Here is a 22,974-nt window from a genome sequence, read left to right as displayed (position 1 = left end):
CTGGAATGGGCAACTTGTCTTATGAGGAAAGGTTGGACATGCCAGACTGGTATCTACTGGAGTTTAGAAGAGTAAGAGGCAACTTGATTGAAACATATAAGATCCTGAGGGGTTTTGACAGGGTGGATGTATCCTCTTGTGGGAGAATCTAGAACTAGAGGTCACTGTTTAAAAATAAGGGGTCGTGCATTTAAGATAGTGACGAGGAGAAATTTCATCTCTCAGAAGGTCATGAGTCTGGAACTCTTCTTCAAAATGCAGTGCAAGTAAAGTCTTTGAATACTTTTAAGGCAGAGGCAGATAGATTCTTGATAAGCAAAGGGGTGAAAGGTAATTGGGAGTAGGCAGGAAAGTGGAATTGAGGTTAAAATCAGATCAGCCATGAACTTATTGAATGGCGGAGTGGGCTTGAGGGGTCTACTCCTAATTCCTGCTCCTAACTCGTATGCTCATATGCACAAGTAGAGATTCTGTTTAGCCAACATGCAAAAGACTTGTGCAGACAATTCTTATGCATGGAAATTTAGTTTTTGGCCCTATTTTGATAAGTCAACTTATCTCCAAAGAAACAGTTCAGGACTGGAGGACTCAGGTTGTTGGAATAATGGTCTCTCATACATAACATAGAGGAATACTAATAGTTATTATAGTATATAGTAAAAATGGGAAAAAGTGATTGTCAAATAATTAGAAGCCAAAGTTATATAGCTTCAGGCCTTGATACCAGTACAATGTAAGCCCACTGATCCTGAAACAGTGCAACTAATAGTAACCATAGATCCTCTGTTAAAACTGAAAAAGGAAAGAAAAGAGAAGAACAAATAGACATGAGTTTATTTCCTAGTACAACTAATTTACATTATGTGGCAAATATTGCTTGATTAATTAGTGCAATTTCTGTAAACATGGACCAGCTGTCACATAAAGAACACCATCAATTAAATGATGCTATAAATAACACAACTTATTTACAGCTGCGAAGAATTATCTTGGCACCACAAATATTATTTTATTCTAAAACATCTCATTTCTATTCAACAGAATGCCTTTGCTTGTAGGAGACACTGTTTGGCTCTTATTAATGTTTCTCTTGGCTAATTACACTGACATGAATTCAAATTATGATTATAAGTTCTTGAATTGTGTCAAATCTATTATGTTTTGAATACAGCTGACTAAATTAGTGATGGATTATTATTTTATTATCCATTTCTTTAATGAGTTGATCTGCCCTGAACTTGGTGAGTTATAGCAGAAAAGCAAAAAATGGTTAGCTGTCGCAGTGTTGTTTACGTGAGGAGCTTAAGGTTAGAATCTGCAACAGACTGAATGAGTGGACTTCCGACCCATTACCTGAAATAAATTCAAATAAATACGTTCAAGAGGTGAAAGAATAGTGTTCTAAATGACTGTATCATCCTAAGGTAAAGGATAATAAAAATCATCAGTTTCACCTCCTTCCACACAAAGAGTTATAAATCTTGGAATAATAGAAGACTTGACATGAATCACGAAAGTAAGATTGTTTTTCTAGTGTAAAGGAAATGCAGATTGCTGCAGTTGAAGCAAAGTGGACTATTACTTTACAAAATGTAACATTTTTGCTTGTTCACACTGTGCCTCATCTACCATATCATTAACATCACAAGTTAGAAATTCTCTGCGTTCAAGTGCAGTCAGTTTTTTTTTAGGACATTTAAAAAGAAGTTTATTGAAAGAAAAAGATTTCCTCAACAACTTTAAGACATTGACTTTTATAACTTCATATGGGTGATCAGTGGTAGAAGTGTAACCCTCTCTGGCTCCTCCTTTGACAGTAATTCTTGTGGAATTTGGCCTCGGGAGTCGGGCCCCTTCTTTAACAGTAATTTCCTTGGAACACAGCCTCAGGAATCTTCAGTACTTGGCTAGCAAGGAAGACCTTTGGAACCTCTACTTTTATTCCCAAAGTGACCATTACCTCATGTCAGAGTTGGGCTTTCTTACTAATCTCCTTTGGATTGAACAATGAGCCTTATTCTTGAGCTGGACTTTGGAAGAATATGATGTCCACTGGATCAAGATGGTGGCCGCCAACCTGGTGCTGCCTCGGGAAAAAGTCGTGGAGCTGCAAATACGGGACCTGTAGCATCTTATTCTTGGGTTGCAGCCTGCACCAGGAGTTTATGAAGACTCAGCTCTCTCCCCACTCCGACTCCCGGCTCCATTCCTCCCTCTGCCCCATCGAGTCTCACCCGCTGAGAAAAGTCTCTCCGGCACTTGCTCAACAGACAGATTCTTTGCCACTGAGAACTAAATTAAGTGAGGAAAACAATGGCCACCGCAGTTGTGTTGAAAAATATATCTTGCAATTTGTGCTTTATATGCTGGTACTGAGTTTCAGCTGGGGGTTCTTGAATAGTAATAATTCAACAAGATTATTATCTTGATATCTTGGTTTCTCTGGAATACCAAGGTTTTTTTTTGAAAAATCACAATAGGATAAACAGAAAACAATTTGGATGATAATGCCCTATCTCTGGTTTATTAGTCTCAAATTTGTCCTGGGAGGAATTTAAATTATTTATTTGCAACTGATGATCATATAACACAAACACCAGTTTAATATTTTCACAGAGTGTCATTTGAGATAGAGTGCGCTGTCCATTCATTTTGTTTTTTATTCTATGTTAATTATTGGTATACTTCCATTTAAACAGTGAACAGAGGTGCATTTGAAGGCATTTCTAAGTTAAACAGTACAAGGAAGCTGATGTACATAGAATTACGTAGAAATTACAACACAGATACAAGGTCATTTTCCCCAACCAGCTTCTCTTGGTGCTCATTCGCCATATGAGCAGTAGTCCTAATACCATCCTTTGTGTAACTATACCCCTGTAGTAATTATAGTTTTGATAAACGTAAGACTGTAGCTTTAAGAATAACCCTGTGTTGTTAGATCACATGATCTGTATAAACCAATGGGTTAGCAGTGCGGGGAACCTCAAAGGGGAGTTCTTCTTTAGTTATAGAGTTTGATGCACACATATAGAGCAGAATTTTCCCAAATTTGCACTCAGTGCGGTAGTGGGCGGGTAAAACGACGTTTTACTTGCTGGCCGTGATGGCGGGTTTTCAAGCCGTATCATCCCGAACTGGCCTCATTATTTATGCACTCCCAGGAAACACGCCGTTTCCATGGCAGCGGGCTCTCATTTGCCTACTTGCCATCACCCCGCCATTGCATCACACCGGGCGCCATGTTTAAAATCCAGCCAAAAGCACATATCTCAGAGCTTCCAGCTCACCACTGTTGCACGGAAGACATGGCCCTGAAACTGAAGAAGACTACAGCACCAAAGTTCAGCGACGCGTCTCTCGAGTGACTTTTGGATACTGTGGAGGCCCGCCAGGATGTCCTCTACCCCAGCTCTGGCTGCAGCATAGGCAGCAACAGCACTAACCCAGCTTGGGAGGCAGTGGCAGTCGTGGTCAGTGCCAATGCGTTGCAAAAGAGGACAGCCACCCAGTGCCACAAGAGGATGAATGATCTCCTCCATTCCGCCGGGGTAAGTCACTCGTCTCATCACTCAACTCACACACTCACAAACCCATCACACATCCACAGGGCCCACACTCACTGCCGGTTCAAGGGACATCACCATTCTCTCTTTCACATTCACCGTCATTGTCCTCATCCCTTCCATGGGACCACTCAACACCCACACAGGCCAGGTATACTTGTCACCTGGCCTGGGAGGCACCCTGCTTACGCTTTTTCCAACTATCCATGCAGGACAAGCTGGCACACAAGAGAGAGAGAGGTCTCAGAGGTGGCAGAATGCCCAAAATCAAGATCCTCACTATTTTAGTCATCTCCTTAAAGAACACTGTCAGGTTCTTTAGTGCATGGTCCCTCACTTTACACCATCATTAGTCACCTCGACCCTAGTAATTGCACTCTCACAGTTCAGTCAGAAGGTTATTGGTTCAGGTTCCACAAGAGGACTGAGCACATAATGTAGGCTGAAACTAGTGCAGTACTGAAGAAAGAATGTTGCTGTGCACGCACCTCCAGGTCACCCAAAGTGCAGGCTGCCCAGCGGACATTGCCTCTGTGCTGTTCTGCAACATGTTGGCGTGCTTTTCTGCCGACATGGATGGACAATCCAGTGGGAGTGCAAGAACCTGGCGGGATGGTCTGATAATGATATGCTGATGTATTACAATGAGGTTCCTGACGACCGATGATGGGAAACGCGGACACAGTGGGCACAGAAAATTCCGCCCATAATTGTTGCTGCTGTCTTGCAAATAAAGTTAATTTTGTCCACTAAGAAAAGTTGTTTGGAAGATCAACTCTATAACAAACTGGCGATGAGGATAAATCAGATCCGGTGCTGTACCTCACCCAGTGATTGTGAATATCTAGATAATTAAAAAGAAAGGAAGATATACTCGTCTGAGATGCCACAGTTTGGCAGAATTGTTCCCTTTGAGCCATCCACAGATGACTGGTCTCAATGTATAGAATGTCTTGAGTTCTATTTTCAAGCCAACAAAATCATGAGGGAGGAAAAGAGGAGAGCAATTCTCCTGAGTATTTGTGGGAGCAGGACCTACAGTTTAATTCGAAGCCTGACAGCCCCCAGTACCTCAGATTTGAAGACTCAGTGAATTAGTAGACCTTGTTAAGGGACGTTTTCAACCCAAGCCCTCAGTCACAATGCAGAGGTTCAGGTTCAATTCACAGAATAGAGCCCCGGGGTGAGATCATTTCTACCTATGTGGTGAAATTAAAACAACTAACGGAATATTATGATTTCGGTGAAACCCTGAATGACATGCTCAAGGATCATTTGGTATGTGGCATACAGGAGAATGCTGGCTGAAGCGAATCTTGATTTTGAGAAAGTATTAGAAATAGCACTTGTAATAGAAAGTGCTGTAAAGGATTCACAAGAGATTCAAGGGGTGCAAAATGGTGCCGTTCTCCCAGTTGGGCAGGAACAGTCAACCCAAAGTGGTGTGAAACACGGGACTCCTCCGCAAAGTGGGAAACAGCCCCCATTAATCAAAAATTGAGAAGAAACAGCTTAGCAGCAATGTCGAAAAGTAATTTTTACTGACGTGGAAACAATCATACTCTTAACGATTGGCAATTTAAAAGGGTAGAATGTTATTTTTGTCACAGAAATGAACACATAATGAAACATTGCAAAGTGAGATTTAAACAGGCTTCCAGACAACAATCAAAGTCCAATGAAGCCTTTAGTGTAGAAGAACCAGAAACAACCAATTCTGACATTTATTCATTATTCAACATGAAAGTTGGGAAGACAGAATCAATTATTGTCACAGTGCAAGTGAATGGTAAACCATTAAAAATGGAAGTAGACATGGGTGCTTCTACCACTATAATAGGAGAACACACTTTCAGATATTTAAATAAAGGTGATCAACAATTAAATTTGGAACAAACATCTGCCAAATTGAAAACGTACATAAGCATAGAAATCCAGGAAAAAATATCACCAGAGTAACAGTTCATATAGACGCCAAACAGCACAACTACCGGAAGGCAGAGAACCAAGCCTCCTAGGTCGAAATTGGTTGAGGGAAATTAACCTTGATTGGCCAGTGAGATTTCAAAAGGAAGCAGGAAGAGTTCCTGAGTTGTAAAAGGAACAAGGCAAAGGTACTTCAAAAAGAGCCTGGAGAGGACCACAACTGGATGGAAAAGGAGTGTGTAAATATTCAGCAACCTGAAGAAATGAAGACTGTTTTGAACAATGACATGGATGAACAGCAGAAGAAACCCAAGGAGACTCTGTTGAATTACAGAATTCAAGATGAAGTGAGTAACCTTCGCAAAGAAAAGGAAAACCTGTCAAAAGACCTTCACACACTACAAGATTCCCTCAGGTCAAAGTTTGTGCCTCTGGAAAATTACGAACAGAAAAATTTTAATGTCACTCTGAATAAACTGAAGAACCAGTTGGCAGAGAAGACGCAGCAATGTTCAAGTTTCCAGGAGGAAGCCAACAAATACAAGGAGGAGACAGAAGAGCTGAAGAATCAGCTGAATGAAGCTAAAGAGGCTTTGAAAGCAAATGTCGTAGAACTTTTCAAGATGCGAATAGATAATGAAGTTATGGGTAGCTCAATTACTGAACTAAGACAAGTTGAGATTTCACCTGAGAGAAGTCTGGCCGACAGTGAAGTCAAAAAGAAGGCTGAGACTAAATTCTGTGGTAAAAAGAAGACACATAGAAAGGAGATGCAGAATAACTGATGAGGCGCTGTCTTTGGACAAGACTAAGCTTAATACTTCCCAATTTGGAGGGGAAGGTGGAGAAAAGTCAAGGGAACCAAAAAGCAACTCATGATTTGCAGTTGTGAGTGACAATTTACTGTTGAAGAAACAATATATGTAAAGAATTTCAGTGGAGGACCGAAGTGGTTTGCTGGTAAAGTGAGCTCTGTGCCCGGACCATTGTTATACCATGTGGAAGTGGAGGGTCGGATAACCCGTAAGCATGTGGATCATTTAAGAAAAAGGGAGCTACCCCAACAAAATTATGCTCCACCTGTAACCGTTGCTGAACCTATGGTTCCTGTTGAAGTTGCTCAACCAAGGACAGACATGCCCGATGTCAGAGTGGAAGACACTGAACTGCGTGTGCTTAATGAGGTACCTGATGTTAATGCGGTTTGAGAGAATGTGTTTCTTTCTAAAAAATTGGAAGTCATGGAGCTGCGACGTTCTACACGGATCAGGAAACCACCTGAAAGACTGAACTTGTAATTTCATGACTTGTGTAAATATTGTAATGTCATGAGATAAATATCCTTGTAAATACAAAATGTACAGAAAGGTTAAAGGGGGAGGAATGTTGTAATTATAGCCTTGATAAATGTAGGACTGTAGCTTTAAGAATAATCCTGTGTTGTAAAATCACACGATCTGTATAAACCAATGGGTTATCAGCACGGGGAACCTCTTGTGGGGGAGTTCTTCTTTAAATATAGAGTTTGATGCACACATGGAGTTGCTGCTGCTGTCTTGTAAATAAATATAAATGTGTCCACTAAGAAAGGTTGTCTGGAAGATCAATTCTATAACAACCCCATTATCCAATTTTGCTTCAAGCACCCATCCAACCTGTTCTCAAAAAGGCCTATTAAGGCCATTAATGATCTAACGGTTGGTGGACAGGCGAAAGGGCCAAGTGGCCTTTACATTTTTTGGAAACCTCATCCACGAGTGGGATGAGGCTTCCTAAAGCAAATACAGATAAAATAAAAACTTTATTTTTGAATTAAAAACATGTTCCAACTCCTGTGACAGAGTCACATGAGGGGACATGTTTTATTTCATTTTTATTGTCTTTATTAATTTTTTAAGAAAGGGCTTCAATCTCCCTGAGGCAGCTCTGTACCTCAGCGAGATTGAAGTGCTCTTTCGCGCACATGTGTGAACTGTGCGCTAGGCCCACTCACCCTCCTCCCATCCACCTGTTGATCCACAGAACTCTTTCTTAATGCAGCCTTTTTACCCTATAGGGTTATTTACTTTCCACTCCATCCAGCTTATATTTGAAGATTTTCCACAGCTGCTTTGTCAACCTGTTTGATAACTTTTTTTGCCCACTTAATTTCAACCTATGTTTTTCCACTTTGGTGTCCTTAACTTCATTATTATGTTATGATCGCTATTTCCCAATTTTATTCTCACATCTGCTAGTTGCTCTATAATGATAACTAAGAAGTAGTCCTTCTTCTCAACATGAAAGTTGAATTGCATTCTCATCCCACCCCACCCCACCCCTTTGATAATATGCATTTCTTTTGACTATATGCAAAACCAAACTTCAAATTTATTTGAAAATACAAGGATAAAGTGCTTTTTTTTGTGTTATTTACCATGGATTTGGACTGTCCGGGGAGTGGTGCCAACAGATTGTTTCCTGGAGACAAGGGATCTACAGCTTTCCATTGAACTCAAACGCAGACTGATGGTATTCTCTTTTCTAAAGATGTCAGAGTCACTGTGAGTTGAGAGATTATCTCCATACATGTGGAGGCAACACCGGGATGGATAGAAACAAATGCACAAACGTTGCAGGTCAGCCTGTGAACAAACAAAATTCCATTGTTATATTAGACCCTGCATATAAACTGGAGGAATAACAGACCCTGTAGATGCTATCTGGACAAATAATTTCTACTTTCAGGAAACTAGAGACCTGGCCTTGAAATTTTAGTGGGAAGAGAGGGTGGAAATGGGGCTGATTGTTCATGGGGGTGGACTCCAAATCTAGCAGATCTCTATTCCAAGCACCCTGTAACCTAAATTCCATTAGAGGTAAGGAGCCTTGTGAATCTGCCCACTCTGCTCCCCTCCTGTTTCAGTTGTCTTCTTGCCCCTCCATAACCGTCTCCATTGTGGCCCAACCTAGTTTACTGTCCTTTTCCTTCATCGCTTCCTTTCCAATATGACAGAACCCTGTATTCATCCTCTCTATCTCTTCCCTTCATTATAAACCTGCAATTTCCATCATGATACACGCTATCCCCTACTTCTTCACAAAGGTGACCACCTGTCTTCTCCGTCTCTTTTCATAACCTAACCACTCTAGCCTGTCTTGTAGATTATCAAACATGGGTAAAATATGGAAGCTTCCAGTAAAAAAAAAATTGCTCAGGTCTTTAACATCACGACTGGCAATGTTTATAAACTGAAACTTAATCAGGTTAATTCTCCTGGGCAAGAAAGTAACTGTAGAGCACTGGAAGTTTACATTTCCCCATGTGTACTGATGGGCCTGGATTTCCTGGTTGTCCTCAATACAGCAAAGATGGTGGACTTTGTGTGCTTATGGAGGGTTCAGGTAGGGCAGTTTGTGAGAAATTCACACTTTAAAGGCAGCCATAGCTGCCTTAAGAGAACATATAAAGGAAAAACTTGCATTTATAAAGTGACTTTTATGATCTCAGAATATCCCAATGCACTTTCTTGCTAGCCCTTTAACCATCTCTACTTTAAGGAGAATGCCCTCCTCCTCTTCTTCCCTCAGCCCTCACATTGAACATCCATCTCAAAGCTCGAGGAACAGCATCTCATCTTTCAGTGAGGGACTTGAACACCTTCCAGACTCAACAGTGAGTTAAACAATTTCAGACCATGACCACCGCCACCATGTTTTTGGACAGAGGTGCCAGTAATGACTGTGCCATTCCCATTTACAAGTCCTATAGATGTATCTTTTTGTTTCATTGTGTGTGCCATCTCCTTTTGCCTTGCACCACCATCCATTTCATCATTTAATCTCTCCTGCCCTCTACTTCAATACAGATTTTCATTTTTGTTCTTTCCTTCCCTTCTCTTTTTCCCCACCTCTGTACTTGAGTAAAACCTGTTACGCCTCTAACTTTTCAGTTCTGATGAACAATCATTGACTTGATATGTTAACTCTGTTTCTCACTCCGCAGATGCTGCCTGATCTGAGCATTTCCAGCATTTTCTTTTTATATTTCAGATTCTCAGCATCCTCAGTTTTTTGCCTTTGAATTTGTTGCCGATGATGCTTTCAACAATCCTCCTGTCATCTTTTAACCTAAACTCTCCTACGCATATTCACGGCTATCCCTTGATCTTGCCATCTCATGTGGCTTCTCTACTCTCATCATCTTGATCAGAGCCATGGCCATTTCTAACCACTCCTTTGTATCCCTCATCATCCACATCTGCCTACCTCTTTCCAAACCCATTTCCTTTTATATCTGCCCTAGAAAATATTCTCCCTCAAGTCATTCATAGCCTGTCTTTCAAACTTTTCTGTATAACCTTTGGCCCTTCATTCATCACATTACTTCTGTAGATGTTGACCTGTTCAACCATTCCCTTGCATCTATCATTGGTGTTCTTATCCCAATAAAACTTTAAATTTCTTCCAGCCTAGCTGTTCCCTGGCTTCAACCGCCATCTTCACTTCATTCCAAAGGGTGCAGACTTCAGCATATTTTTACAACTGGTTTAACCATCCATCCCTGGATCTAGCTGGACAACGTCTAGCACTATTGTACCTTGCTCTTCTCTGTCCCCTGTTCTTCCCAAGAAAGCTACATTAGCATATCTCAGATCTCAAATTACCAATATTCTGCATCCCAAAACGTTATATTTTGAAAGAAATCCAACTAATTTGCATTTGAAAAGAGTCAGCACTTTCTGCTTCTATCACTTCCTTAGTGAGCTTGTTCTGTAGATTTACCAGTTGCTCACTGAAATAATGCTTCTGCAGATTAGTTAAGGATTAACAGTCACTTTTCCTGTGCATTGCATCTGTTTTTCAGGTGCTAATTGGTGCTAATCTCAGCCAAATGACATAAGAATATGTGGGATATACACCACAGAAACAGGCCATTTGGCCTAACCAGTCCATGCCAGGTTAACACTCTACTTGAGCCTCCTCCTGTCTTTGCTCATCTAATTCCATGAGCATAGCTCTATTTCCTTCTCCCTCATATGCTTATCTAATGCTTACACATATGCTTCTTAGCTTGAATATTAACATACCCTGAAATTGTCATTGTAGAATCCATAAATAAGTGGGTTCCAGAAGCTATGTGACATGGCCAGGTAGTGGGAGAAGAAGTAAAGGGCAGTGATGTCCATAGGATCACTTGGCAGCACAGCTGGATTGAACTCATATGTGACACTGAAGATGTGAAATGGCAGCCAGCAAAGGGCAAAAACAGCCACAATTATAAACAGCATCTTGATTACCTGAAAGAAGTAGATTTTAATAAATTGTTATTTTTATCCTATTTTACTTGCCTTTAATAGCAAAACAATCAGGTCTACTTCTTCATATTAATTATAACCCTTTAAAAAAATTTTGAGTTGAATAAGAAAATAAACACAATATGGATTTGCTTCCACTTTGCTACTGCACTTTCAGCAGCAGTATGGTGGAACCCCCTTTATGCAAATAAACAAAGTTTCTTCTGTACCACCACCAAAGTTATTTTAGTGAATCAGGAGCAGCTCCAAGGAAATTCCCAGCCTTAATCTCTAAACTGCATTTAGATAATAGGACCACTGCAGATTTTTTTTTCAGCTAATGGACTGTTTAAGTATCATTACTAAAAACCCAGACCCAGGGCTTGGGATGGACTGCAGTAATGTTGATGGGAGTTAGTAAACTGTTAGACCAGCATGAGAAAGTTACTTATTACATCCAGCCTTATTTAGATATGCTGGCTAAAATCACTGAAAACAGGAGCTCCCATAGATTTTCCCAGGACCTACCCAGATGCCATTTATAGGACCCACTGCTGCCTCAACTGAGATCAGGATAAACACCAGGGAGTGAAGCTGGGGACTTTCTAGTCTCTGTGACTTAGGACCACACTTTGCAATATAGTTACTTATCCATTGGGTAAAGGGCAACATCCATTCTTGATCTGACCATCATGGCAGAGTGCTGCAAGGTTATGAACACCATCATATCAAGCACAGCTTAGCTTTTTGTCTATTTTCGTTGTGCATTTCAGCAATGAAAATATCAAAACAGGGAAAATGCATCCACTGGAATAATATCAGCCGCAGGACAGCTGGTCATATGAGCAGTGCAAGTAGGAATTGTTGTTTTTCTAAAATCTAGGTGTGCATGCAGACATGTTGAGGTTCTCCCTGGCTCATTATATCTATGTCTTTACCTTCCGTTTTGATTTGTCTTGCTGAGCTTCTCTGTTTTTGTCCATATTTCCTGGTGGTCTCCGACCCCACAGCCTCATGCCCACATTCCAGTAGGTTATGGTGAGGATAAATAAAGGCAGCATGTAAGTGAAAAGCAGCAGAAAGAGCGTGTAGACCTTCCGGTAAGTATTATTAGGCCAACCAGTCTCCAAACAGATCATTTCAGATTCGCTATCCAGATTCATGTACTTGGCCTGGTTCACAAAACATGACATAGTTCAAAACTTATTCAGGCAATGATCGATACCAAAAAACATTTTTGTCAATGTCAAATCCCAAATTGTACTGTGCATTTAATTAATTTACGCCCATAAATTCTGAACTTGCCCAAAGAACAACTAGGTAGTCTAGTAATGGAGATGCAACTTCAGCAATTTGTGGTCACAATGTCTTCCAGTGGCTGGGGAAAATGAGGGACAATAAGGTCAACAAAAAGATTCAAGTAATAAAATTATCTAAGACCTGTGCATTGAAGATCAATGGAAGCATCACAGGAGCAGTTATACACTTGTCAAAATTATTACCAAATAGAAACGATACCTTGTTTTCAACGTATAGTGCATTTGTGCTACAGGGGCAGATTTTCCTGATCTTTGGCATCCAGATGAAGATCTGTGACAGTCGGTCTCTGCCCCTTTTCAGCACCCTGTGATTTCTAGCACTTCCCTCAAGATGCAGAGTAGGCTCTGTGTTTACGATAGGTACAGACCCAGCCTGGCAATGCAAATGAGGTGGGAGGAGAGGATCCTGAGCAACCCCTCAATTTCTTTGCATGGCAGCCTAAGGGCACCTGCACAGAGTGGGAGGCATTGGGAAACCAATGATGGGGCAAGCATTGTGATCCTACTGAAATTGTTCTGGCTGTCCCTGCAAATCAAAGACAGGCCTGAAAGTAGGTGGCCTTACTTCTGATTTTAAGTTAGGCTCTAGGGCTAATGAGCGGTCCCAAACATTTCACCCCCTCTCCCCACTCCCCACACCCTCTGCATTTCTCATTGGAAGGCCCTAGGCAGATGGGGTCGAGGAAAATTGGTCCCTACAAGTTTAGCTTTGATGCAAGTCATGCCAAAGTCTTTTGAAATGTAAATCAGGTACGAAAACTCAAACTGACTCTGAAACAATCAGAATTAGATAAACTGCTCCAGAAAGTTACATCCTCCTCTGGCCAGAGTCACATTGGCCCCTGATTCTAGATTCAAGCTGCATTTAGTGATGCTACAGTGATAATATATTAATATCCTCAATCATTCAACCAGCAACACAACAGTTCATGAAAAGTCTTCAGCACACCATTTTTAATTCTAAATGACAGAATTCTTAATGTGTTGATGCACCCTGTCGCTTGCCTGTGACATTATTGTAACTAAAATGTATGCAGTTTCTCTCTCCTTGATGTCAAGACATTGGCCCCAATTTTGCAATCACTGCTGGGCAATGGTGCTTGCCATTCACCTCACTGACAGCTGCCCACAAAGCTTTTCTGGGTTTCTGGGCGGATACTTGCTCTAATCCTGCATCTGATTGGGTGCAACACAATACGCACGGGCAAGAAACAGCGAGGCCCTTCAACCAATCATTTTGAAGAATCCTCACTGAGACACACAGGACTGGATTTTAACTTGTTGGCACTCTGGAAGCAGGGGAGCCCAGTAGTGTGTAGGGTACCCAGAGGTTTCAGCAGTGCTTTTGTCAGCAACTTTTAAACCCGACCACTGTGTTAGCATTTGGCTTTCAGTCTTCTTGACTAATTAGCGCAAGCAAGCGTAATGACCATCTTTATAACTATATTTCAACTGAAGTATTTAAAGAAATCCTGCTAAAATGAAAGCTGAAGCATAGTCCAAGTGTTTGAACAGAGGCTGCAGCAATGGATTCCCAATGTTGTAAGGCTGCACTTTACTCCACTGATGTATCCCAAGAGTTGATACCGTGGACTGTAAGGGCCCATAGGGCGATTCTGTGCAGCAGTGTGATGCCAAATTCCTGGATACAGTGCCTCAAGAGGTCTAACAACCTAATGAAAAGGTGCGTGGCACAGCATGTTCAAGTATATTTTAATGTGTGTCAAATCCCAAGTTCCCTCACCCTATCTTCCCTTGCCTCCTTCTGCACATCACTCCTCACACTGATTTATCTTACAGATGCAACCATCCTTCTTTGCCTATGCACTTGTTCACATCCTCATCTGACCATTCATCACTGATACTCACCCTCATCTTAATACAGTGTCACACCTATTCTTCACAGTGACTCTCAACAAATCATGCCCATCTATCCAATTAACAAATTTTGTTACTTTCACCCATGCGTCTTTTTTTCCCCTTCTTGCAGGAAAAGAGAGCACTAAAGACTAGGGAAAGGCAATGTGAAAAGCAGGTAACCATCCAGCATTTCCATACTGGCAGCTGCGATGGTGAGCCATCTTCTAGAACTGCTGAGGTCCTTGTAGTGAAGGTATACCCACCGTGAAGGAATAGCAACATATTTCCAAATCAGGATGATGTGTGACTTAGATTGGAACTTCCAGCTGTTGGGTATTTCAACAGTGCCTCCTGCCTTGTTCTTCTAGGTGGAAGAAGTCATGGGCTTGGAAGGTGCTGACAAAGTCTTGGCGAGGAGATGGTACACACTGTTGCCACTGTGCACTGGTGGTGCAGCGAGTGATTATTTAAGGTGTTGGATTGAGCCAAAATCCAAAAGGTTGTTTTGACCTGAATTGCGTCAAGCTTCTTGAGTTGCAACTGTACTGATTCAAGAAAGTGGGTATTATTCCATCAGACTCCTCACTTGTGCCAGGACAGGATTTGGAGAGTCAGGGGGTGAGTTATTTGGCATAGAATAACCTGTCTCTGACCTGCTCTTGTAGCCACAGCATTTATGTGGCTGCTCCAGTTAAGTTTCTGGTCCATGTTGCTGAGGGATTCAGCAATGTTAATGCTATTGGATGTCAAGGGAAATTGTTAGATTCTCTCTTGTTGGAAATGGTTTTTGCCTGGCACTTGTGCAGTGTGAACGTTATTTGCCAATTATCTGCTCCAGCATGGATTTTATCCAGATCTTGCTGCATGTGGGCATGGATTGCTCATTATCTGAAGAATTAGTGGCAAGTATCCCAAGTTCATGTCACTGCATTGATTTCAATGCTGAATCTCGTGGCAAGAACTGCAACAGCACAACCTGTGGAGGAGCAGAATATAGCAACTTCCAAATTTCCATATTTAACTGTGCATTCGAAGATGCCAGATGCTATCTGATTTGCCCCGTAATACTGTGAACACTCATAGCTTCACAAAATTTAGGCCATTGTCATTTTATTTTAAATAATCCTTGTTTTCTGCCTTACTATTTTTCTTGTGAGTATTATTATTCATTCTTATGTAAAGTTTCATGGGCCCCAGTGGTCCTCTGTTACTTCTTTCAAGTGTCCACTCATGTTGACAATTTAACAATGAAGGGCAATGGGTTGTTCAACAATAGAAAGCACCGAAACTAAATCCAATACTGCACCCAGCTACAGATATACACGCTTGCAATTCTTGTACTATGGTACACAATGCAAACCATTTATAAAGCCTTCTGCTCTTCCCAGCTCCACGTTCAGGTAAGCATGGGACCTTCCTGATGGTTAGCACAAGTTCAACACTTGGAGGTGGGGGGGTGGGGGTGGTGAAGTGTAGTGATGTTCAAAAACTCCAAGAAGTGCAGAGCTATAATTTTAATAAATCATTTTCCCTTTTAAAATTGTTGCCATGCGTTCCTGCCACTACAACCTCCTTTCCCAGATGGAAGTATTCGGGTGCTTCCTGTCTTTCATAATGAGAGATAAGGAGGCTGGTTAGCTTCAGAAAAATGGGCACTGCACAGCTGGATTTATAATCCAATATCTTCGGGACAAGAGGACACAAAATTAGCTAAAAGTGGAAGTGAAATAAATAAGTGAATTTCACTGACACTAAGTTAATGCAGCCATCAGTTAATGGTAAGTAATATATTTTAAATGCTGTTGCACATAATCATGTTATGTTACTTGTTTATGCATTTATGTACACAAAATCCATGTTGAGAAGACCAATCTATATCATTGAAGCTCTTTCTTACATCCTGTCAGGTTTATTTCTTTTCAAAGATCATCTTCATTCAATCATCCATCACTGAAGGTTGTTCTTGGAATTTGACATTTAGAAGATTAATGAGGGATCTCAAGATTTAAGGCCATCTCCTCCAACATTAATTTGACCTTTTGCTCTACAAACCAGGCAAAGATTACATTTTTCCTGTTGTAAGTCTTTAGAATAACTGTAAGGTAACATAGCAGACTTTTGTATGCAAGATTTGTGTCTTTGTGGGTGATATAAGCACGGGCTATTAAGCTTCAAGGGCTGCACTTAAAGTTTAAATCCATAATTTACCCATGTCTCAAGGTGTTAATTCTAATATATCTTGGCATTCAGAGAATCATACTCACTGCTTATTCCCCATCGCTGTGTAATTTTTTATCCGTTCAAGTATTCCCTTTTGAAAGTTCAATTGAATTTGCTTCTACCACCCTTTCAGGCAATTCCAGCTAGATTATGACCACTCGCCCCATAGAAATTTTTCCTCATGTTGCCTCTGGTCCTTTTGATAGGCACCTTACATCTGTGTCCTCTGGCCACCAAGCCTTCTTCCACAGGTAACTGCTTCACCTTATTTACTCCAACAAAACCATTCATGATTTTGAACAATCATGGTTTTCATTTGATCTCTATCTTTTACTCTCTGACCTCTAGCCGTCTCCATGCGAAGGAGAATAATCACAGCTTCCCCAGTCTCTTCACATAACTGAAGTCCCTCATCCCTTATACCATGCTAATAAATCTCTTCTGCAACCTCTCTAGGGCTTTAACATCCTTTCTAAAATGTCTGCCCAGAAGGGAATAGAATACTGCAGCTGAGGCCCAGTGTTTTATAAAGGTTTAGCATAATCTCCAAGCTTTTGTACTCTGGGCTTCTATTAATAAAGCCAAGGATCCCATATGCTTTATTACTTCACAACTCATCCAGCCACTTTCAAAGATAAAGCACATGCATGTTCCTCTTTACAATTGTATCATTTGGTTTATATTGCCTCATCGCTCATTCTTTCTACCAAATTGTATCACTTCACGCTTCTCTGCTTCAAATTTCAATGACCATGGATTTCGTTTGATCTCTATCTTTTGCTGTCTGACCTCTAGCCATCTCCCTATTGATGGGCCATAAATCTCATACATGAACTTTATCAAGTAGTTTTGAAAATCTATATGAATCATAAACACAGCATTTTTGTTACTGATGTCAGTGATGGGAGATAATTAAGGGAGAGAAAACTTCAACATGGAGGTGCCCTCACCAATCTTTTTAAACTTTTATTTAAAAAATAGATTCAGCAACCAGGTCACCACTGTTGAGGAGGGGGCTGGTGTGGGGGGAATGGTGTGGGTGGGAATGACTCTCCAGGCTAGCCTATGATTACACTTGCACCTAGACAGGCACGGAGGGCATCTAGGCCTGTCTTGTGCATTGCCCCCCTGGTCTATACCAGTGCCCACCTCCAGACCTCTAAACTGGCCCCAACTGGTGTGGGAAACTGAAGACCGACTGGAAAATCCCAGTCAAATCACTTAATTGGCCTTACTTAGACCCTCAACAAGTCTTTTTGTTACCTGCCAACCCCAATCCCACCTCTGCTAAAATGGTGTGGGGAGCCAACATGCTAGCCAGCGCTGGTATTTTTAGACCCTATCCGCCTCCTGTTGCAGGCTGCAGCCCCTCTCAAGCTGGAAGGTCTCTGTTTGGCTGTGCAACTTCAAGATCCTGCCCACTGACCTTAATTGGTCAGAGAACTTGTCTCCATACCAATTAAGGGAGTGTCCCTGTCAAAATTCCAAAGAGTGACTGTGTCCCTCGGTGTGTGAATTTGGAACACGGATCCTAGAAACAGCCCTGACTTTTATTTCCTTCCCCCAAAGGCAAAATCCATCCCAATGTTGCAGGTCAATGATCTTTCTTCTGAATTGTATACTGTGATAAAAGCAAAAAACTGCGGATGCTGGAAATCCAAAACAAAAACAAAAATAAAAATACCTGGAAAATCTCAGCAGGTCTGACAGCATCTGCGGAGAGGAATACAGTTAACGTTTCGAGTCCGTATGACTCTTCAACAGAACTAAGGAAAAATAGAAGAGAGGTGAAATAAAAGCTGGTTTAAGAGGGGGTAGGACAAGTAGAGCTGGATAGAGGGCCAGTGATAGGTGGAGATTGCCAAAAGATGTCATAGACAAAAGGACAAAGAGGTGTTGACGGTGGTGATATTAGCTAAGAAATGTGCTAATAGATGATATTAAGGGTAGAAAGCAGGACGAGCAAGGTATAGATAGCCCTAGTGGGGGTGGGGTGGGGGGAAGAGATCGAAATAGGCTAAAAGGTAGAGATAAAACAATGGATGGAAATACATTTAAAAATAATGGAAATAGGTGGGAAAAGAAAAATCTATATAAATTATTGAAAAAAGGGATCAGAGCGCAGGTGGGGATGGAGGAGAGAGTTCATCATCTAAAGTTGTTGAACTCAATATTCAGTCCGGAAGGATGTAAAGTGCCTAGTCGGAAGATGAGGTGCTGTTCCTCCAGTTTGCGTTGAGCTTTACTGGAACATTGCTGCAGGCCAAGGACGGACATGTGGGCATGAGAGCAGAGTGGAGTGTTGAAATGGCAAACAACAGGGAGGTCTGGGTCATGCTTGCGGACAGACTGAAGGTGTTCCGCAAAGCGGTCACCCAGTCTGCGTTTGGTCTCTCCAATGTAGAGGAGACCGCATTGGGAGCAGCGAATGCAGTAGACTAAATTGAGGGAAATGCAAGTGAAATGCTGCTTCACTTAAAAGGAGCGTTTGGGCCCTTGGACGGTGAGGAGAAGGGAATTAAAGGGGCAGGTGTTGCACCTTCTGCGGTTGCATGGGAAGGTGCCATGGGAGGGGGTTGAGGTGTAGGGGGTGATGGAGGAGTGGACCAGGGTGTCCCGGAGGGAACGATCCCTGCGGAATGCTGCCAGGGGAGTGAAGGGAAGATGTGTTTGGTGGTGGCATCATGCTGGAGTTGGCGGAAATGGTGGAGGATGATCCTTTGAATGCGGAGGCTGGTGGGGTGATAAGTGAGGACAAGGGGAACCCTATCATTTTTCTGGGAGGGAGAGGAAGGTGTGAGGGTGGATGCGCAATGGATGGGACGGACACGGTTGAGGGCCCTGTCAACCACCGTGGGTGGAAAACCTCGGTTAAGGAAGAAGGAAGACATGTCAGAGGAACTGCTTTTGAAAGTGGCATCATCAGAACAGATGCGACGGAGGTGAAGGAACTGAGAGAATGGGATGGAGTCCTTACAGGAAGCGGGGTGTGAGGAGCTGTAGTCAAGGTAGATGTGGGAGTCTGTAGGCTTGTAATGAATATTGGTGGACAGTCTATCACCAGAAATTGAGACAGAGAGGTCAAGTAAGGGAAGGGAAGTGTCAGAGATGGACCATGTAAAAATGATGGAGGGGTGGAAATTGGAAGCAAAATTAATACGTTTTTCCAGGTCCAGACGAGAGCATGAAGCAGCAGCGAAGCAGTCATCGATGTACCGGAAAAAGAGTTGTAGGAGGGGGCCTGAGTAGGACTGGAACAAGGAATGTTCCACATACCCCATAAAGAGACAGGCAAAACTGGGGGTCATGCGGGTACCCATAGCCACACCTTTTATTTGGAGGAAGTGAGAGGAGTTTAAGGAGAAATTTTTCAGTGAGAGAACAAGTTCAGCCAGACGGAGGAGAGTGGTGGTGGATGGGGATTATTCGAGCCTGTGTTCAAGGAAGAAGCTAAGGGCCCTCAGACCATCCCGGTGGGGGATGGAGGTGTCGAGGGATTGGACGTCCATGGTGAAGAGGAGGCGGTTGGGGCCAGGGAACTGGAAATTGTTGATGTGACGTAAGGTGTCAGAGGAATCGTAGATGTAGGTGGGAAGGGACTGGACAAGGGGAGAGAGAATGGAGTCAAGATAGCAAGAAATGAGTTTCGTGGGGCAGGAACAGGCTGACACGATCGGTCTGCCGGGACAGTCCTGTTTGTGGATTATGGGTAGGAGGTAGAAGCGGGCCGTCCGAGGTTGGGAGACTATGAGGCTGGAAGCTGTGGAAGGAAGATCTCCAGAGGAGATGAGGTCAATAACAGTCCTGGAAACAATGGCTTGATGTTCAGTGGTGGGGTCATGGTCCAGGGGGAGGTAGGAGGAAGTGTCTGCGAGTTGACGCTCAGCCTCTGCGAGATAGAGGTCAGTGTGCCAGACAACAGCACCGCCCTTGTCAGTAGGTTTGATGATAAAGTCAGGGTTGGACCTGAGAGAACGGAGTGTGGCAAGTTCAGTAAGAGACAGGTTAGAGTGGGTGAGAGGAGCAGAGAAATTGAGACAACTGATGTCACGCTGACAGTTCTCAATGAAAAGATCAAGAGAAGGTAAGAATCCAGAGGGAGGGGTCCAGGTGGAGGGTCAATATTGGAGGCGGGTAAAAGGATCCGTTGAACGGGGAGAGGTATCCTGCCCAAAGAAATGAGCACAGAGACGAAGGCAGCGGAAGAAGAGTTCAGCATTGTGCCGAGCCCGAAATTCATTGAGGTGAGGGCGAAAGGGTATGAAACTGAGTCCTTTGCTGAGCACTGAACGTCCAGCATCAGAGAGGGGAAGGTCAGGGGGTATGGTGAATACACGGCCGGGGCTGGGATTGGAAGACGGGATGGGGACAGAGGGATGGGCAGGGGTGGAGGGTCCTGGATGGGCGTTGGTGTCGATGAGTTGTTGGAGCTTGCGTTCCTTTGCACCTGAAAGAAAGAGACAATGTTTCTTGTTGAGGCGTCGGATGAGACGAAGAATAAAATGAAACTGGGGGCACGGGCAGCTTAGAAATAGGATGCGTCAGTGCTGCTGGAGGGAGAGGTCGAGTGTGTTCATATGGTGGCGCATGTATACTGTGATGTTCTCCAGGGGTCAGTATTAGGACCACTGCTGTTTCTCATAAATATTAGTGGCCTGGACTTGAGGCGAAGTTTGCTGATGTTACAAAGTTCAGTGTAGCAAGCCACGAGGTGGACAGTAACAGACTTCAGGAGGAAATTCACAAGTGGTGTAATTATAAGGGACAGGTCAGTCTTAGCCAATTTTCCGGATTCATTAAAGAAGTAAGAGAAAGATCAATAGCAAAAATGGTGTGTTTGTGATTCACATAGATTTTCAAAAATACATGATAAGGTATGTATGTATGAGATTTATGGCAAAGATAATGATGTGTGGGAGTAGAAGACAACATTGCCCCATTAAAAGGGAGATGGCTAGAGGTCAGAGAGCAAATGATAGAGGCACAAAAAAAAGCATGGTCGTTGAAATTTAAAGCAGAGAAGGGTGAAGCGTTACAATTTGGTAGAAAGAATGAGAGATGAGGCAATGTAAACTAAATGGTACAATTTTAAAGCAGGTGCAGAAGCAGAGACACATGGTAGTGTATGTACACCAATCTTTGAAAGTGGCAGGACGAGTTGTGAAGATAGTTTTCAGTTCCCTGTGGGGCCTGGTAATCCAGCCCATTAACTCTGTTTCTCTCTCCATAGATGCTGCCCGACCTGCTGAGTATTTCCAGCATTTCTGTTTTTTATTTCAGATTTCTGGTATCAGCAATATTTTGCTTATTTATCATCATGCATTCCTTCAAGTCTGAAAACAACAGTTTGTCGCTGCTCTCTACTTTTTGTCCCTTAATGAATCTTGTATTCACACTGCCATTGTCCCTTTAATTTTGGTAACAAGTCTATTGTGCAGTTTGTTAAACTTCTTTGAAATCTTATAAAACATAAACTCCACTATCCTCATAATTCCTCTCCATTACTTCATCAAAGGACTCAATCAAACTAGTCAAACGTGATTTGCCTTTAACAAACCCGTGCTAACTTTTATTTATTAGCCCAAACTTTACTAAAATTCTGCTTTAAGACTTATCTTTCAATGATGTAATGTTGCTTGGAAAATTCTTTTGCGATCTCCAGGCCCAATCAATGGAAATTATTTTTATATTTGGTGCCTGATCTGACAGAGCAGTTTATGCCTGGGAGCTAAGTTGAAAACCTATCCCATAGGGTCGAATCTAGGCTTTTCTTCTTACCAGATTTATATCTTCCATTTCTCCTGGAGGACTTGACTTTTCGGGATATGGTTTCCCTGTTGCCTCATACAAATTATTATTTTTATTGTTAACCCTGATAATAAGGCCTTGATTTTAACTTGGTATGTGGTGGGGTGAGTGGCGAAAATGTGAGGCCTGGACTATTTTAATGCCTAGGTATTATCTAAATAAGTTAGGCTCAACTCCATTCTGAATCCAGCATCATTAATATGGCGCCAGTTGGTGGGAGCTAGGAGCGTGGCAAAGAGACTGGAGAGGGGGGACCAGCATAGAGACCAGCAGGAATGATCCTAGCAAAGTTTAACCTAGACTGGAAGTTGAAGGTGATTGTGGGAAGCCTGCCCCTCCTGGCCAACAAAGAAACCTTAAAAAAAATTAAATTAACTTACCTTTATGGCCCTCCTCTGGACTAGGTGCTGACCTCTTTGCTACAGGTTGTCATTTGGATCTGGATAGCTAGCTCCCTGAGATTTGAATCTCAATGATACCCTCAGCTACTGCTTATATTTTAACCCCCTTGTCAAGCACTGTGGGTTAAATTAGGTGCTCAAGCATCATCTTACTAGTCAACCACAGAGGGAAGAGGAATCCCACTCAGCCCAATCTCTCCACACACAGACAATTGTGCTTCCAGCTCAGGTCCCTAAAGCCTGAATATCAGTAGGAACTAGGGCTCTGGTCAACTTTATCTCACAGAATCCATCAGGGAGCTGTGGCCAATTACATTTTGGCTAAAATCAGCAAACTCAGTACAGGTTGAAGGTCCATAGCTCAACTATTGACTCAATAGATTCAATGATGTGAAGACAGCAGTGACACGTAGTGGTAATGTCTCTGGCCTAGTAATCCAGAGGTCCAGGCTAAGGGTCTGGGGGCATAAGTTCAAATCCCAAGACGGTAAATGGTGGAATTTAAATTCAATTAATAAATCTGGTATATAAAACTAGTCTCACTATTGGTGAACATGACAGCTCCCTCTGGATTCTTACCTGCTCTTGATCTTTTCAT

At 42.3% G+C, this 22,974-nt stretch overlaps 1 protein-coding gene across 1 annotated transcript in view; it reads right to left on the bottom strand.

Moving 5' to 3' along the window:
* LOC144685280 (RYamide receptor-like) overlaps positions 1-22,534 on the bottom strand; it is a 37,144-nt gene extending 14,610 nt beyond the window's left edge. The window contains exons 1-4 of the mRNA XM_078549703.1: positions 22,356-22,534; positions 11,707-11,940; positions 10,562-10,771; positions 7,909-8,116 (exon numbers count right to left, since the gene is read on the bottom strand). Of these exons, the coding sequence (XP_078405829.1) occupies positions 7,909-8,116; positions 10,562-10,771; positions 11,707-11,931 (643 nt within the window). The 5' untranslated portion in view covers positions 11,932-11,940; positions 22,356-22,534. The remainder of the gene's footprint in view (positions 1-7,908; positions 8,117-10,561; positions 10,772-11,706; positions 11,941-22,355) is intronic.
* Between the last annotated feature and the right edge of the window lie 440 nt (positions 22,535-22,974).

This window comes from Cetorhinus maximus, chromosome 10 (assembly GCF_964194155.1).
Source record: "Cetorhinus maximus chromosome 10, sCetMax3.hap1.1, whole genome shotgun sequence".
In the NCBI taxonomy this organism is placed as follows: Eukaryota; Metazoa; Chordata; class Chondrichthyes; order Lamniformes; family Cetorhinidae; genus Cetorhinus; species Cetorhinus maximus.
The sequence above is the reverse complement of the archived record's forward strand: the minus strand, read 5'-3'. Positions and strand labels throughout refer to the sequence as shown.